The following is a 16979-nucleotide window of genomic DNA, read 5'->3' on the forward strand; positions in this document are numbered from 1 at the left end:
TACAAACATATAACAAAAGTTATAATACCAAGTAGATTTTAACACTTGCAACTGTTTTCTCTCCAGTCAATGCGGTGTCCGTTATCTTGGGAACAGAGTCTCATAAACCAAGTGTTCCTAGAGCACCAACTAAAGAAGAAGTATCCCTAAGAGCTTATACAGCTCGGTGCAAGCTGAACAAACTTCGTCGCTCAGCTTGCCGTTTATTTACATCAAACGAGATGGTTAAAGCAATAAAAAGGCTGGAGATTGAAATTGAATCAAAACACTTGTTAATTCGGAAGGACAGACATCTCTGGAAGGATATTGGTAAGAATGTAGCTGTGTTCCAGATATTCCTACACATATGTAGAAAAATTGAACTGTGGTGGGAAATTGTATACAAGAACGTGGCCAGGTCTCTTTATGGCCTTCAGTTCTATAATCAACAATCCACAGCTTGATAATAGCAATTTCACGGTATATTCTTAGGTAACATCCTTTCCAGATTTTTATATTATCCTGCTTTTGCTTCTGTGTCCATTGCAGGTGAAAGACAGAAAATCCTCAACTGGCTTTTATGCTATAACCCACTATGGTTGCGCATAGGTCTGGAAGTAAGTTTGTATTTTCTTACTTAATGTTTACAAAGTGTTCTTTGAGCAAGATATTCTCTTGTAGAATTGCTAAGATTTGTACTGGAATCTGTATTAATCAGCCTTAGGGACATAAAGCTTGGTGATAGTGACTGCCGGTAATCAGTAGAACTGGTCTTAAGACTTTGGTATTATCTTTATTTCATGACTCAAAGGCAAGGATGCATAGCTGTCAACTTTTCCCTTTTCTTGCGAGGAATCCTATTTGGAATAAGGACATTTCCCTTTAAAAAAGAGAAACGTTGACAACTATGAAGGATGGGGAACCATGAAGCCACCCCCCCCCGGCACCTGCTTGCCTGTCATCTGCCATCACTCGTGGTCAAGGGAAATATAATTAATATTATATTGCTATAGTTCTTTTAATAAATCTGCTTTGAAGATCTGAATTCTATTGCTGCAAGGTTTTTGTTTTGTTTAAAGTGGATTTTCTTTCTCTCATTAATGAAAGGTAGTCTATGGTGAGCTAATTGCCTTAGAGAGCAACAACGATGTAATGGGCCTGGCAATGTTTATACTTAATCGCTTGTTGTGGAATCCAGATATTGCAGCTGAATATAGGCACCCAAGTGTGCCTCACTTGTATCGAGATGGTAGGTATTTTTCTTTGCTGTTTTAATAATCTGTTTTATACTTTTTAAGATGCAGCTCTATATACAATCTGATATTTTCTTACAGGACACGAAGAAGCATTGTCAAAATTTACGCTGAAAAAACTTCTTCTGTTGGTTTGCTTTCTTGATCGCGCCAAGCTGTCTAGAATTATTGATCATGATCCTTGCCTCTTTTGTAAAAATGCAGAATTCAAGGTATTCCAATTTAAGCCTCTATATTTGTTTTGTGCATAATTAGATCTTTTTTAAAAATTGAATTTTCCATTAAAAGAAGTAGTACCACAGTGTTACATAAGAAAAACAAAAGAATAGTAGATTTGAGTGTATATATGTGGAAGCCACAAGATACTAATTTTAAGACTTACATTTGTTTTCCAAGGTGGTAATTTTCTTCTATGGCTGGAACAGGAATTTTAAGTTGCCATTAACAAATGCAGCTTGATTTTGTGTGCTTATTAGCTGAGGAATAGGCATTTGGCAATTTCTTTTTATAGGCTGTGGTAGGTAGTCTTATTAATGTTTGTGACTAAAGTTTATGACTGGGTTAAACGTACTGGAAGTTAAGAGAATTCCTGTTTGCCTTGCAGCACAATCTTATAGCTGTTTACTTGAAAATGAGCCCCATGATGTGTGCACAGAACTGATAATCTTGCATGAATGTAATTTGTTGCCTTTTCTCCAGTCTAGTAAAGAGATACTGCTGGCATTTTCCCGAGATTTTCTAAGTGGAGAAGGTGATCTTTCTCGCCATCTATATTTCCTGGGCTTTCCAGTTCATCACGTGCAGACTCCACTCGATGAGTTTGACTTTGCTGTAAGAAATCTAGCCACAGATTTGCAATGTGGCATTCGTCTAGTGTAAGTCTTCACTCCATTTTGTTGCTGAAGTTATAGAATGATTTCACTTGAGGAAATGGGCTATATTTTTAACATGGTATCTTTGTATTTTCAGAAGAGCATTGGAACTTCTTTTCTCAAACTGGAGTCTTTCCAAAAAATTGAGAGTTCCTGCAATAAGTAGACTTCAAAAGATGCATAATGTCAAGATTGCCTTTGAAGTACTAAAAGATCATGGAATACAGTTGGAAGATGAACATGGTAAGTGCCAGCAAAATAGAAAGTAGTTTCCTTATAAAACAAATGTGTGGATGCTGCAAATCAGTAACCTATTTGACTGATTTATAGGTACATCGATTGACGCTAAGGATATTGTGGACCGGCATAGAGAGAAAACACTTGCACTGCTGTGGAAAATAGTATTTGCTTTTCAGGTATTGTATAATGATTTTTTGGCAGTTAATCTCTGAAACATATATTGAAGATGTGTAGTATGCATCTAGGACTTGGAGTATTGTATCTTCAAAAAAATGGGGTGCTGTATAAAAAATGGCCTGTATATAGAAGCCAATACTACTGAAGGGCAGTTCTCAAAAGCAGTTCCATGCCTATACCAAATGCACAGAGATGACCTCATCAACTGCATGTAAAGTAGAACATCAGCACAGTTGACTCCCAACTTCCATACATTTAACTTGTACAATCACAGCTTTATGCTGGCAGCCAGCTTGTTGAAATCACAGAAATTGTGACTGTGAAATCACAGAAAGTGTGGAAAGAGCTTTTAAGCTTCTCCACCTTGCTTCCTGGGTTCTGGGAGGTTCTTGTGTGAGATCTTGCAGGATCTCCCAGAGCCCGGTAAGCAAGGTGGAGAGCCTGGCATGGGGGGCCAAGTCACACCAGCTTTGGAAAGGTAGAGATGCTGCTGTTAGGGAGATTCTGGGGTTTTAACTACATGCAGCTTCAGCTTTGCACACAATCCCTGGAACGTATCCCCTACACAAGTTGCAAGATGGGGAACACTGAATATGTGGGAGAAAAGGCCGTATGTCTTACATAGTTAGGTGAGCTATGCTTTTATAATTGGTAGTGATGTGAAATGTTACATGAAATGTACAGAACTGGTGCATCAAAAAAGGGAAGACATCGAGGTCTGATGCCTTTAAAAATACTATCAACAAATTTACGAGCATTGAAATTAATTATGGAAAAATAGTCTTGATTAATTTTATCACATAACAAAATGTGCTGTGGAGTCGAAAGAGTTCTTGTTCATCTTAAATTGGTTATACAGGTGCATAACCAGTTTACATTTTCTTTCATATGTTATTTAGCCATCTCCAAATTTTAAACTAGAGCAAGTTTGTGTTTTGTCAGGATTGACATTGTCCTGCCCACCAAATATTCCATCTTAGTATGCAATTGCTATATTCACCTTAGAGCAGTGATGTGGGCCAGGACATTTTCAGTGCTTTATCTTTCCACTGAAAAATGTTACCGCTGTTTCATAAGTTCATTTTCTAAAACAAAGGTTTCTGGAAAACCCATCCTGCTGCTTGCAGAATAAGCTTCGCTAAGTTAAATGAGAGTTGCATTTGAATAAACATGATTGGACTTGTTCTGCTAGCATTGTCCTGATAACATACCGTATTTTTTGCACCATAGCACTCATTTTTTTCCTCCTAGAAAGTAAGGGGAAATGTCTGTGCGTGTTATGGAGGGAATGCCTACGGGTGGCATGCCTACGGATTTTCCTCCTCTAAAAACTATGTGCATGTTATGGTCGGGTGCGTGTTATAGAGCGAAAAATACGGTGGTTGTTATTTGTCATTTGTTTAGCATGCTTTGAGAAATACAGTGATTTACGTACATATCTCTAAAGATCAGAAACCCTCATCTTTAGAAATAATATTTTAAATTTGTTCTTGTTAAGGTGGAGGTTTCCCTTGATAGGGATCAGTTGAAAGAAGAAATTGATTTTTTGAAGAACATGCACGTTACAAAAGTGAAGTCTGCTGTTTTAGAATCTCGTATTGCCAACAAAGTGAGAAAAGACAGCAGTAACTTTTATTCATCCGAAACCTGCAGTGAAAATGTAACGATGCTGATGGATTGGGTCAATACCGTCTGTGGGTTTTACAATGTCAAGGTAAAAACTTTCCCAATAATCATCTCTGTTTTGTTTCCTCCCCAATAAGCAAACAAGGGACGAAAGTATTATTTGATAGACCACAACTAATTGATGGAAGCCAGTTTTAATCAGCGGGACTGAGATTTAAGGAGATGTTTATTTATTTGGCTGTTCAGCTTGTTTTTATTATGGTGCATTATAAATGACTGAAAAATGGCATAATGGGGTCATGATCCTGCATGGACTGTACTTGCCGCAATCTTGCCTGCCTGTTTCTTATTAAACTTCATTGATGCTAGGATTCCATCCTTTTGTGGGAGAGGGTGCCTAATGACCTGACATTAGGCATTTACATATCTTCCTATGAAACAGTACTGACAAAATCAATAGGTTCCCCTTTCCTTTCCAACAAACTGGTTTAAAGGAAACATTTGGATGGACTGTTTAAATCTACAACGATGGCCATATCAAATGGTAACTTCTTGTTGATGCATCAAAGCTAATCTGACAAACACTAAGGATAAATTTACTTGTTTCAGGGTCCAAGTTGCTTCTTGGAAAGAATTGGAAAATGGTAGGAAACGACCTTGTACTGAGTCAGACCATTTAACTCAGCCCATTTACAGTGGTGCCCCGCAAGACGAATGCCTTGCAAGACGAAAAACTCGCTAGACGAAAGGGTTTTTCGGTTTTGCGTTGCTTCGCTAGACGAATTTCCCTATGGGCTTGCTTCGCAACACGAAAACGTCTTGCGCTTTTTTTTTAAAGCCGCTTGAAGAGGCGCAGTTGCGACGGACCATGCTTCACAAGACGAAAAACATCGCAAGACGAAAAGACTCGTGGAACGAATTATTTTCGTCTTGCGAGGCACCACCGTAACTCACTATTGTTTGCAGGGGCGCCGACTTAAAAAAAATATTGGGGGAGCCCATGAATAATAAATAATGAATAATAAATGAAAGCTCGTGAATAATAAATAAGCTCATGAATATGCAAATAAAGTGGCGCCGCCTCCTCGTGAGCGAATAGGGGAGAGCGTGCTGCGCCTATTAATCAGCTCCGAAGGAAATTGGGTGGAGCTTTTGCTCGGGAGGGAGGGCAGGAGGCATGCAGCCCGACCCTGTGCATTTTGGGCTGGGGGAGGGGCGGCGATGGCCCTCTGCTGGAGGGGCGCTGGAGATTATTGGGGGGGCGGAGCCCCCCCAAACGAATTTTTGAGGGGGCTCGGGCCCCCTCAGGCCCCATGGAGTCGGCGCCTATGATTGTTTGCACTGAATGGCTGCAGATCTCCAGGGTTTTAGATGGGATATTCCTGTTCCTACCTGGAGATGCTGGGGATTGAACCCGGGACCTTTGCATGCAAAACAGATGCACTGCCACTGAGCTGTGGCCCATCCCAATCACATCTCTTAGAACTTACTATTCTGAAAGCTGCCGAAGGTAAATCACCAAGTGCTGTGTTTTTATAGAACATCTTTTTTATGGTTTGTTGTACCAAACATGACAAGCAGATCCTAACCTGATTTTCTTTAGTACACTACAAATTTATACTTTAGCTTAGTACTGTTTTTGAAGATTTCATGCCACTGTAATTTCAGTAAGTGTTCCAATATAATAACCCCTAGAGAACCCCAAGTAAAAGAAGATTATTACCACAATTATCTGGCTGTAAAGAGCAAGGTGTATTAAAGTTAATTTTCAGACTTTGAATACTGTGGTGTGGGATGGATATTTTCCCTCTAGATATGCTTTTCAAAAAGAAAAGCCATCGGAAGAAAGGAATGCATTGTTGAGTAGGCTAGATTTCAGAAATGGAGGCCTAGAACTCAGGTTTATTAGCACATGGTATGCTGATACAAACCTTCAAATAGAGAAGCCACTGGCAAAAAATATTTGCTTAACTGGTTGTGTTTTTAACTAGGTTGAAAACTTTACAGTATCCTTCTCGGATGGAAGAGTGTTGTGTTATTTGATTCATCATTATCATCCATGTTATGTGCCTTTGGAAGCTATCTGCCAGCGCACAACTCTAACAGTAGAATGCACCAAAAGTGGTACAGTTGCTCTAAATTCTTCCTCTGAGTCGGATTCTTCTTTGACTGTACTCAATGGAGCTTTTGATGAAAGTGAGTTCAGTAAATGATTATTGAAGGCAGAGGGAAGATGCTTATTACCACTTTATTTGACTTAATAAATTCAATCTTTTTTCTCTGTTTTTTTTAAAAATAAAGCTATAACTTCTTCCGTGCTTTATAAAGAACTCCTTGACAATGAGAAGAGAAACTTCCAGCTGATTAATGCTGCAATTTCTGACCTTGGTGGTGTTCCTGCTATGATTCACCATTCAGACATGTCCAATACAATTCCTGATGAGAAGGTAATCAACCATGTCTTTACAATTCACCATTGCCTTCTTCAATCACAACTTACTTTTATCGCAACTTGCTAAGTTTCTGTATATTCTCTGCTCTCTTGGTTTTCTTTAGGTAGTTATTGCCTATGTGTCATTTCTTTGTTCGCGACTTGTAAATCTTTCTAAAGAGATTCGAGCAGCTCGACTGATTCAGTCAGTGTGGAGGGAACACAGATTGAAAACAAGATTAGCACAGGTATTTCTTTGAGTTACTTTGCATGTTTCCTAAATTATCCGCAGAACGTGATTCTACAGTATCTATCGATGCTATATGGACATATTTAATCAGCAGTGGAATTTTTCTTTTGCTAGATTTTTGAAGAAAAATCAAAAGGTGCAGTTGTAATTCAGAAACATTGGAGAAGATACATGGCTCAGGTGAAACTTCAGAAATTAAAAAAAGCAAAGCAGGAAGAAGTTGAAAGAGTATCTTCTGTTGTCATTCAGGTATGATTGACTTTTCATGTGAAATTACTATGTCAAAATTACTGCATTTCCTAGCCGATTGAGATTACCAGGTGCTATTTCATTTCTGCCCAGAATAAGATTTCAGAACCAAGTAAAATATGGTTCACTGTTAGAACACTTTATATGTCATACTTTTATATAAAGAATATTGAATTTTATTGTTTGAGTCCACCATATATGCATAGAAAGAATTGCCCATTTCTCTTGTATTAAAACTGTAAACGTGCAGTGAAATCTGATTCTTACAGCTGTGTGTCACTTTTTCCACCCCAGACTTACTGGAGAAGATACAACGCAAGAAGAAAATACTTGCAGCTTCGGCAATATACAATTATTGTGCAAGCAAGGATAAGAACGTTCCTTGCTGTTGCTGCTTATAAAAAAGTTTGCTGGGCTGCTCTCACTATTCAGAGGCACTTCAGGGCTTTTTTGATAGCAGAAGCCCATCGCCAAAAATATCAAAGGATGAAACAGTCAGCGCTTGTGATTCAGTCTTCATTTAGAAGATGGAAAGGCTGCAAAATGAATTCAAAAGTTGAAATAGAGAAGCGACTGCAAGCAACTGAACTAGCAAAGAAGGAGAGAGCTGCAGTTGTAATTCAGTCATGGTACAGGATGACCAGAGATCGAAACAATTACTTACATATCAGACACAGTGTTATCAAGATACAGGCCTTATTCAGATGTCTTAAAGCTAAATTCATTTACAAACGGAAAAGACTGTGTGTGATGGCTATTCAGAAGTGTTACAGAGCTTACAGAATGAGGAAAATTGACAGGGAAACATATTTGCAGAAACGTTCGGCAGCTATATTCCTGCAATCTGCTTATAGAGGAATGAAAGCTCGTTTATTGTGTAGACAAGTCAGAGCTGCCGGTGTCATTCAGGTACACTACCGTGCATACAGAAAGCAAATTTTTCTGAGGCAGAAGTTCTTGCAGCTAAAAAAGTCTGCTGTGTGTTTGCAAGCAGCTTACCGGGGCTATAAAGTACGGAAAATGTTTAAGTGTCAGAAAATGGCTGCTGTTAAGATCCAGTCTGCTTTGAGGGCTTATGCTGCAAGAAGAAAATACCAAGCTTTGATTCAAGCTACCCTTGTGATTCAGAGATGGTACAGGGCTTCCAAAATCAGAACAAGGTTTTTGAAGACAAGAACAGCTGTAATTTCCTTGCAGGCAGCTCTGCGTTCTTGGCAAGTAAAGAAATGCATTAAGAGCTGGCATGCTGCCGCAATTAAAATACAATCTGCCTTTAGGAGATACATGGCTCTGAAAAAGTTCAGGATGGTGAGAAATGCTGCTCAAACACTTCAGCAGCATTACAGAGCCAAACGTTTGGGCAGAAAACAACAGCAGGAATACGTTGTGCTTCGCAATAGCATTGTACAACTCCAGGCAGCTTGGAGAGGGAGGGTTGTGAGGAAGGGAATCCAAAGACAGCACCGTGCTGCAGTAGTCATACAGTCCTATTTCAGGATGCACACCAGTCAAACAAAGTTTAAAAGTTTCAGAAGGGCTGCTGTTAAGGTTCAAAGGTGGTATTGTGCTGCTGTCCTAGCCAGGAGTGAAAGGCAGGAATACCTGACTTTAAAGGTTGCAGTTGTTAAAATGCAAGCAATTTACAGAAGCGTAAGAGCAAGGCGTGAAATTCAACGCATGCACCAAGCAGCAGTTATTATCCAAGCCATGTTTAAAATGCATCAGAGTAAGGTTAGATATCAGGCAATGAAACTGTCAGCAATTGTAATTCAGAGGCACTACAGAGCTCATTGCAGAGGGAGAATGGAACGGGAAAAGTATCTCAAGTTAAGGAAGGCTTCTCTTGTACTACAGGCTGCCTACAGGGGGATGAAAGTTAGACAGGAGCTAAAAGCTTTGCACCAGTCCGCAACTTCTATTCAGTCATTTTATCGAATGTACAAGCAGCGAAAATCTTTCCTGAAGCTAACTGCAGCGGCAAAACTGATTGAGCAGTGGTATTGTGGTTCTAAATGTCGCAATGCTCAGATGCGCAAATACAGGCAGATGAAGACTTCTGCCATCCAAATACAGGCTGCCTTCCGAGGTATGAAAGCGAGGCTCCATTTGCAAAGGATGCATATGGCTGCCACCACCATCCAAAGGCGATTCAGAACTTTTCTTCAGAGGCAAAGGTTTGCTTCTCTTAAGGCAGCTGCTGTGACGATTCAGAGGAAATACCGAGCAATGGTACTCTCTAAACAGCAGCGTGAAGAGTATGTCCAGCTCTATAAAGCTGCCATCGTAATACAGTCTGCCTTCAGAGGCCTGCTGGCCAGGAAACGTGTGAGCCAAATGCATGGAGCTGCTACAGTTATCCAAGCAGCCTTTAGAAGACATACAGCTTATACTCGATACCAAGCTGTGAAGCTTGCTTCTGTTTCCATACAGCAGCATTATAGAGCATACCGTGAGATGAAACACGCTAGAGGACTCTACTTAAAATATCGCCACTCTGCTTTAGTTCTTCAGGCTGCTTACAGAGGAACGAAAGTGCGATGCATCTTGAGGGAACAACATTATGCTGCAACGGTCATACAGAGTAACTATAGAAGGCACAGGCAGCAGTGTTCCTACAAAAAATTACAGTGGGCAGCCAAAGTTATACAGGTTCAAGTCAGGGCCAATAAGTTGTGCAAAACTGCAGCCCAGCAGTATTCCTCTGCTAAAAGTGCCGCCATTTGCATCCAGAAAGCTTTTCGCTGGATGAAGGCAAGACGATGTCAGCAAAGGCACCGAGCTGCCATTGTGCTTCAGCAGAATTTTAAAATGCAGAGAGAACGTAGAAAGTACCTTGCTTTGAAAGCAGCTGCTGTAGTCCTTCAGAGACGGTACAGAGCGTCAGTTCTGGCAAGGAGGCTGGCTCAGGAATACGTTTCTGTTTGTGCAGCCGTTATCTGTGTCCAGTCTTTCTACAGAGGATTTAAAATCAGGAAGGAAATTGAGCGCAAACACTTAGCAGCAAAGGTAATTCAAGCAACATTTAGAATGCACAGGGCTAGGGTCTCTTACCAAAAGCTGAGAGGTGCTGCCGTCACCATACAAAATTCCTACCGGTCTTACCTAAAGGAAAAACACCAGCGAAATACACACCTGGCAATTAAGAACTCTTCTGTAATGATTCAGTCCACATACGGAGAGTTAAGAACAGGGCAAGAAGTGAAAGCTATGCACGTCGCAGCAGCTCTCATCCAGTCTCTCTATCGAATGCATGCCCAGCGCAGACGTTACAAGTTGATACGCAGGGCTGTGATAACTATTCAGTCTGCCTATCGTGGAAGGGTAGCACGCCAAAAGGCAAAGGAAATTCGTGCAGCTAGAAAGATTCAGTCCTTCATTCGCATGACTGTGGCTCGTAGAAAGTTTATTCGCCTCAGAACAGCTACTGCAGTACAGCCTCATCGCTGTACAAATAAAGCCATAGAACAATACCAGAAATACTGGGAAGCTGCACTTTTAATACAGCGGCGTTATCGGTCTTACCTGGCTATGAAACACCAAGGAGTAGCTTATTTGCAAACTTTGAAGAGCATCATCATTATGCAAGCTACAGTCAGGAGTTTCCTTGAACATCTAAGGCTCTGCAGATTGAAAAGTATCCAGGTATTTAGGTATACTTACTTCAACATTACTTGTTACTGATTCCTGTAATATATGTACACAAGAACCACTCCTCTGAGTCAAAAGCAGGGTGGGCAATATGGCTAGATTCTTATTATAATGAATATGCTCTTTCCCTCTTTGAATCCTAAACCTCATTCTGTGCTTTTTCTGTTCTGCTGGTTTTCTATATTGGGAACAAAATAGTATACTAGCAAAAGGAGATACTGTGTGTTTTTCTATACAAAATAGCCTGAAGCAAAGGCCCCAAATCTGTCTCTTATCAAAATCTAAGGTATTTTTAAAAAGTGATTAAATTTGTTTAGATCTTGTGAAATTTTTTCTACTGATTCGGAAGCGGAAGTGAAAGCCGTAACCAAAAGTGGTAGTGGTGCAGGGGGAAGTTCTAGGCTTTTGTTATAGCAAGATGGTTTGCAACTTTCTTGTTCAAGTTCCTTGGGTATAATTATTATTATTATTATTAATTTATTTATTTATTACTTCTCCCGACTCTGCACGGCTCTCAACAGAATTAAAAGCACAATAGAACATCAAACATTAAAAACTTTCCTAAAGAGGGCTGCCTTCAGATGTCTTCTAAAAGTCAGATAGTTGTTTATTTCCTTGACATCTGGTGGGAAGGCATTCCACAGGATGGGTGCCATTACCGACAAGGCCCTCTGCCTGGTTCCCTGTAACCTCACTTTTTGCAGTGAGGGAACTGCCAGAAGGCCCTCAGAGTCTGGGCTAAATGTTGGGGGTGGAGAGATATATTTGAGATATATGTCTACTGCTGGTAGTCAAATTGCCTGGCAATGACCTTACAGTTTTGGATTAAGGTCCTTACAGAACTATCTGCCCATATGACCCAGGGATTCAAGATCGGTACAGGGGCCTTGCTTGCATGACTGCCAGGCATAGAGGAAAGATGGGGTGGGTACAACCTTTTGGTGGTGTTCCCCATGGCTGTGGAACGCCCCCTCCCAACCTCTTCCATTGTAATGTTTTAGGCAGGCTGTACAGATTATTAATGAGTGTTCGCCAAGAAGTAACTTTTACTCTTAGTATTATACCGACTGTGATACATTTATAAATATTTTTTACTGCTGTTACAATTGTGATGCCGTTTTATACATTATACATTTTAATTGTTTTTATGTGTGTCGTTCCCCCCCCCCCGCCCCTTATGGTTTTGCACAGAGCCGGCAGAGTTTTCTCCTTCGTTTTGCAGCTGCTGCATATCATCATCTCGCTGCTGTTAGAATTCAGAGGGCTTACAGAGCTTTTCACTCGAAGCAAGCACACTTGCAGCTCTCTTCAGTTCTGTACATTCAGGTTAGCTTTTAGAACAAATGTATTACTCTAGGAGCTTCTTTGTACCAAGTGCCTCTTCTGTTCTTGAAAATGCTCAGTCTTTTTTATTAGTTCATGTTACAGTGGTACCTTGGGTTACAGACGCTTCAGGTTACAGACTCCACTAACCCAGAAATAGTACCTCGGGTTAAGAACTTTGCTCCAGGATGAGAACACAAATTGTGCTGCTGCAGTGCGGTGGCAGCGGGAGACCCCATTAGCTAAAGTACCTCAGGTTAAGAACAGTTTCAGGTTAAGAGCGGACCTCCAGAACGAATTAAGTTCTTAACCTGAGGTACCACTGTACTTACACATGTCTTGAAGTTACAAGTTTCATCAAGACCATCTCTTTAATTCCTTTAAATTAAATACATTTCTTTAAAAAATGTGTAGGTGATCTTAGCAAGAAAATATTTTCCTCTTTGTCCTGTGTGTGTTTAAGCAGAGGTGGTATCGAGCAAAACTGCAGAGGAGGAGATACCTTCAAGATCGTGAGAATATTATTAAAATACAAAGAAGGGTAAGGAGACGGAAGAGTTCCAGAAATGTAGCTGCAAATGCGGTTCAGGAAGGCATGAACCAAGAAGCCCTAATCAATGGAGTAACTAAATTCCAGGTAAACCAAGATCCTAGAGAGACTGCTTCTGTTTTATTGAGTCATATGGTTATATTTAAGGCCTTGTTTTATTCTTATGTGTGAGAGTTGTAACCATGGGGCATGAAGTGGTAAGGGCCACAGCTTAGTGATAGAACTTTGAATACAAAAAGCCCACAGTCAGTCCCTGACATCTTCAGGGGTGGGCTGGATATGACCCCTGTCTGAAACACAGGAGTCACTACCAGCCTTTGGTATTCTCTCCCTAGGAGCAAGATGTATTAATGGCCTGACTTGATAGAAGGCAACTTCCTGCGTTTGCTAAGGATGATGGGAATATTGCCACAGCAGGAATGATATGCTTATGGATTCTAATGGGGTGCATGGCTCCATTCTTAAAGTCTACATTTGGACTTTCCTTTCATTTATTCACTGTGGCGAATGGAATTGGAGTAGTTTTTTACTCTCCACCTTTTATCTAAAAATCTGAATATTTTCTGTATTTATATGATGCTTTAATTCTCAAAACCCATCAGTAAACCTAAAGCAAACATTCTAGAAACCACTGAAAAAGATAAAGATAAGAATAAAATCAGCTGAGACATGAACACGTCTTTTCTATTCTGCTTCTGATCACTGAATGATGCCTGGAAGCCACTGAATGCAAAATATTAATTGTGCTAGATTTGGTTGGAAAACCATAAAATTATATTCCGTAATGTAACAGGCTTTCTCCTCTCCCTTTCCTTCAATATGAATCACTTTCTCCCTCGCCCCCACCCTCATCCATCACAAGTCACTGTGGAGAGGGTATTCATGTAGGAAGAAGACTGACACAGCAAAAACGAGAGCACTGCGAGATAGCTTGTCGATTGCCAATAAAGAAAGCAAAGAAGATAAGAAGCTATGCAACAGAACAGCACTTGCCATTGATCGGCTTCTCAAATATAAACGCTTTTCTTACATTCTGGCAGCTTTAAAAGACTTGGGTTTGTATTTTTTAGATTAAAAATAGTTCCCAATACACCATAAATACCATTCTTTCTACAAATTTACCAACATAAAAGGTGTAGCAGTAAAGATGGGGTGGTGGTGGAATTATATCATTATTACCTGCCTATTACAGTGGTACCTTGGTTCTTGAATTTCTCCATTGATGAATGTTTCAGAACCTGAACGTCGAAAACCTGTAAATAAATGCTTCTGTTTTCAAATGCGCCTCGGAATTTGAACAGCTTCCGCTGTGTGTTTTTCCATTTTCTCAATTGAATTTGCAGGCAGCCCTTTGAGCCTCAATTTTTGAACATTTTGGAACTCAAATGGTCTTCCAGAAAGGATTATGTTCAAGAACTGAGGTACCACTGTACTTTCATATTGGAAGGACCGGTGTTCCTAGTGGGTGGTGGAAAATGGGATCGTTTGAACAGAGTAGAATGGCATCCAATCAAATCCAACCCCACTTCATGCACTGAGTAGCACAAAACTTCTCTACCCCGGTGATTCCCCATTAGCTAAGTACCACAGACCCCTTATTTTTCAAAAGCAATGCCATGGACCCCCTACTTTTGAAAATGTTGATATTTCTGTGGTGGTTTTTGTTATGTGAATGGTGCCACCATACCCTCCAACATGTCCCAGTGCAGAATTTGGGTGTGTGCTTGTGCAAGTCACATGACCTGCATGGTGCCCGGAAACATATGCTTTTGGGTGCCATGCTGCCCCTGACAGTTGATGGGTGCCACAGACCCCCAATATAGAACCATAGCTCCATCTCAATTACTGTGTGCCAATGAGAACTGGCCACTATTTCCATGGTGCATTTCGTCCAACTGTTGCCACCCTGAGAATAGGCTGATCTATATTTCTTTCTCTCTCCCTCTCCAGAGGTTGTTACCCGACTATCACCCGTTTGCTGTGAAAGTATGGTCCAGAATGAAGCAGTACCCACTATTTTTACTTTGATACGGAGTTGCAATCGCAGTGTCCCTAGCATGGATGTCATACGTTATTCTGTCCAGGTCCTGCTTAATTTGTCAAAGGTACTTCTGCATTTTCAAGTATTGTTGAATGGTCTCAGTCCCCTTTTTATTGCCAGAATTTGGGGCTTAGAGCTGCTCTTGATCGCTGCTATTGGACTTGAGAGCTCCAATTCAGAATGGGGCAGGAGTGAGGACACTCCTTCCTGCAAATCCACTAACAGTCGTTACAGTGTTGTTTTGCTATTTTCTTTACACCGTACTATATATCCAGTGTAAGACGTCTGTTAAGACTGTCTCAAATACAATGAGGCCTTCTTTGCTCAAAGTTGGAGGGAAAGTACTTAACCAGAACTGTTTTTCTTTTCAAGTATGAAAAGACAACTGAAGCTGTTTACACAGTGGAGAATTGTGTTGATACTTTACTGGACCTACTTCAGATGTACAGAGAGAGAGCTGGCGACAAAGTTTCAGAGAAAGGTGGAAGCATTTTTACCAAGACGTGCTGCCTGCTTGCTCTTCTTTCAAAGGACTCAAGAAGAGCTTCTGTAAGTTTTGGTTGCTCTCCACTCCATCCCATCATTAACTATTGTGAAATTGTTTTCCCGTTTGTGAGGCATGAGCAGGAGAGATTTGCCACAGTGGCTCCTAATATACAAACACGGCTGGTAGTGTGTTAAAGCTGCTATTTTACACAGCCAGTTAGTGCCAAATGCATTTTACCTTTGTTGAGAATGGCAGGGGAGTGTTTAAGCTGGAGACCTGATATTTGGGAACAGCAATGGTGCTGTTGGAGGATCTTTGACAGGCAAGCTTTGGAACTGTGTCACTATAGGATTCGATGGTGAGGGGTCTTAATCACTTCCATTAAAACTGGTGCTTTTCTATGTGTTTCCTAAAAGTTTACTCCTTTCAGGCTTCACTGAACTAAGCATTACACTGTATTTAACTATAAAATGTGGTTTAATTTTTAGGAGATCCAAGGCAGCTCACGAGTAGTTTCTCGCCTTCAGAGCCTGTTTAAACTCACAGCACGGAAACATCAAATGGATGCACGAAGAATGCTTGCCAAACAGAAGTTGGCTGCATACAAAAATGGGCATTTCTCTGTCCCAGCAACTCCTCTAAGGACAACAATAGTTTCAAGGTAGGAAATCCTAATCTTTCAATTTTCGTGCTTAAAAGAGAGAAAAAAATCCTGCTTTTTCAGCACAATTTCCTCCCCTTTAACCTACAGGCAGAGACCAGAATGGGTTTTAAGGAAAGATAATATAAAAGAGATTGTTGATCCTCTGCAAGCAATTCAAATGGTGTTGGATACCCTTGGAATTCCTTATTACTAAAGAATGACTTAAAATGATACTAAAAAAGCATTGTCGGGATCAGCTTTCATATTATGTAGAGTGTCATATAAATCTATATCCAATTTTATCAGGATATATTTGTGATACCTCAGTTTTACTGCACATTTTTGTATGTCAGCTTGTGATTGGTATTGTCTTTATTAATTACTTGGATATGATTTGTAAGTAACAAACTAAACTATGTATTTTTTTAAAGGCTGAGATTTTGTACAATAAAATGGAAACCATTCTGTTTACATTGTTGGCTATGGTTTTTATTTTGTTTGGATGTTCTTGGAGATTTGGGATCTATAACCATTAAGCCTAGCAAAATAGATTCGATATCTGCATATGCATGTATTGCACCTTGTGAATCTGAGCAATCTGCTGTGGAAAACAAGCTGGACCATATTAGTTGTAAGTGCTACCTTTCTCATTACTTTTATCAAAAATAGACAAAATACATAGTTTAGGATCCAAGATCATTTTTACCTACAAGTGTAGTATACTTGTTTCCAAAATTTCTGAACTTCAACACAGTTCTACCGCATATGCCATTAAGGCCCCTGCTCCCTGCCAACACAAATGAGATCCTGATACTTTACCCATGATCCAGATGTACTGGGGTAAAATACTACTGATAAATGACTTCTAAAGAGTTCTCCCTTATGCTGGTAGAAATCGATCTTTCATTGCCCATCAGCAAATCATTTTGCTTCTTTTTTCATTCTCTGGTCCCCTCTCTGAAACAGCATAGCCAAAGCAGCGACAATGAACCTGAGGCACTCCAGATATTATTGACTCCAACTCCCATTAACCAGACATGATGGGAGTTGTAGTCCACATTGGCCACCTATGGTTTCAGGTTTTAGTTTCTGAGCCAGTTCTACCAGATTCATACCTGCCTATCAGGCAGGAATATTGTTGAGATGCCAAGGGAAGAGATAGGTACACACAGTTCTGTTAAAAGAATAAACTTTAACACTGTGGAAACAA

General features: G+C 40.2%; 1 protein-coding gene across 2 annotated transcripts in view; it reads left to right on the top strand.

Annotated features, from left to right (window-relative positions):
• The window catches only part of ASPM (assembly factor for spindle microtubules), a 26200-nt gene extending 9960 nt beyond the window's left edge, over positions 1-16240 (top strand). Inside the window, exons 6-25 of one of the 2 annotated variants that reach the window (XM_081194256.1) lie at positions 67-309; positions 529-596; positions 1087-1228; positions 1314-1444; positions 1932-2107; positions 2202-2347; positions 2435-2520; positions 4020-4235; positions 6139-6343; positions 6449-6594; positions 6704-6826; positions 6943-7077; positions 7372-10719; positions 11917-12051; positions 12515-12685; positions 13461-13653; positions 14549-14703; positions 15012-15188; positions 15615-15787; positions 15878-16240. In XM_081194256.1, coding sequence (XP_081050382.1) covers positions 67-309; positions 529-596; positions 1087-1228; positions 1314-1444; positions 1932-2107; positions 2202-2347; positions 2435-2520; positions 4020-4235; positions 6139-6343; positions 6449-6594; positions 6704-6826; positions 6943-7077; positions 7372-10719; positions 11917-12051; positions 12515-12685; positions 13461-13653; positions 14549-14703; positions 15012-15188; positions 15615-15787; positions 15878-15983 — 6275 coding nt within the window. In that variant the 3' untranslated portion in view covers positions 15984-16240. Of the gene's footprint in view, positions 1-66; positions 310-528; positions 597-1086; positions 1229-1313; positions 1445-1931; positions 2108-2201; positions 2348-2434; positions 2521-4019; positions 4236-6138; positions 6344-6448; positions 6595-6703; positions 6827-6942; positions 7078-7371; positions 10728-11916; positions 12052-12514; positions 12686-13460; positions 13654-14548; positions 14704-15011; positions 15189-15614; positions 15788-15877 lie in introns of those variants that run through there. The other variant, XR_014008184.1, reaches the window with a different exon arrangement.
• The last annotated feature ends 739 nt before the right edge of the window (positions 16241-16979 follow it).

The sequence above is a fragment of the Podarcis bocagei genome (assembly GCF_964188305.1).
Source record: "Podarcis bocagei genome assembly, chromosome: 5".
Classification (NCBI taxonomy): domain Eukaryota; kingdom Metazoa; phylum Chordata; class Lepidosauria; order Squamata; family Lacertidae; genus Podarcis; species Podarcis bocagei.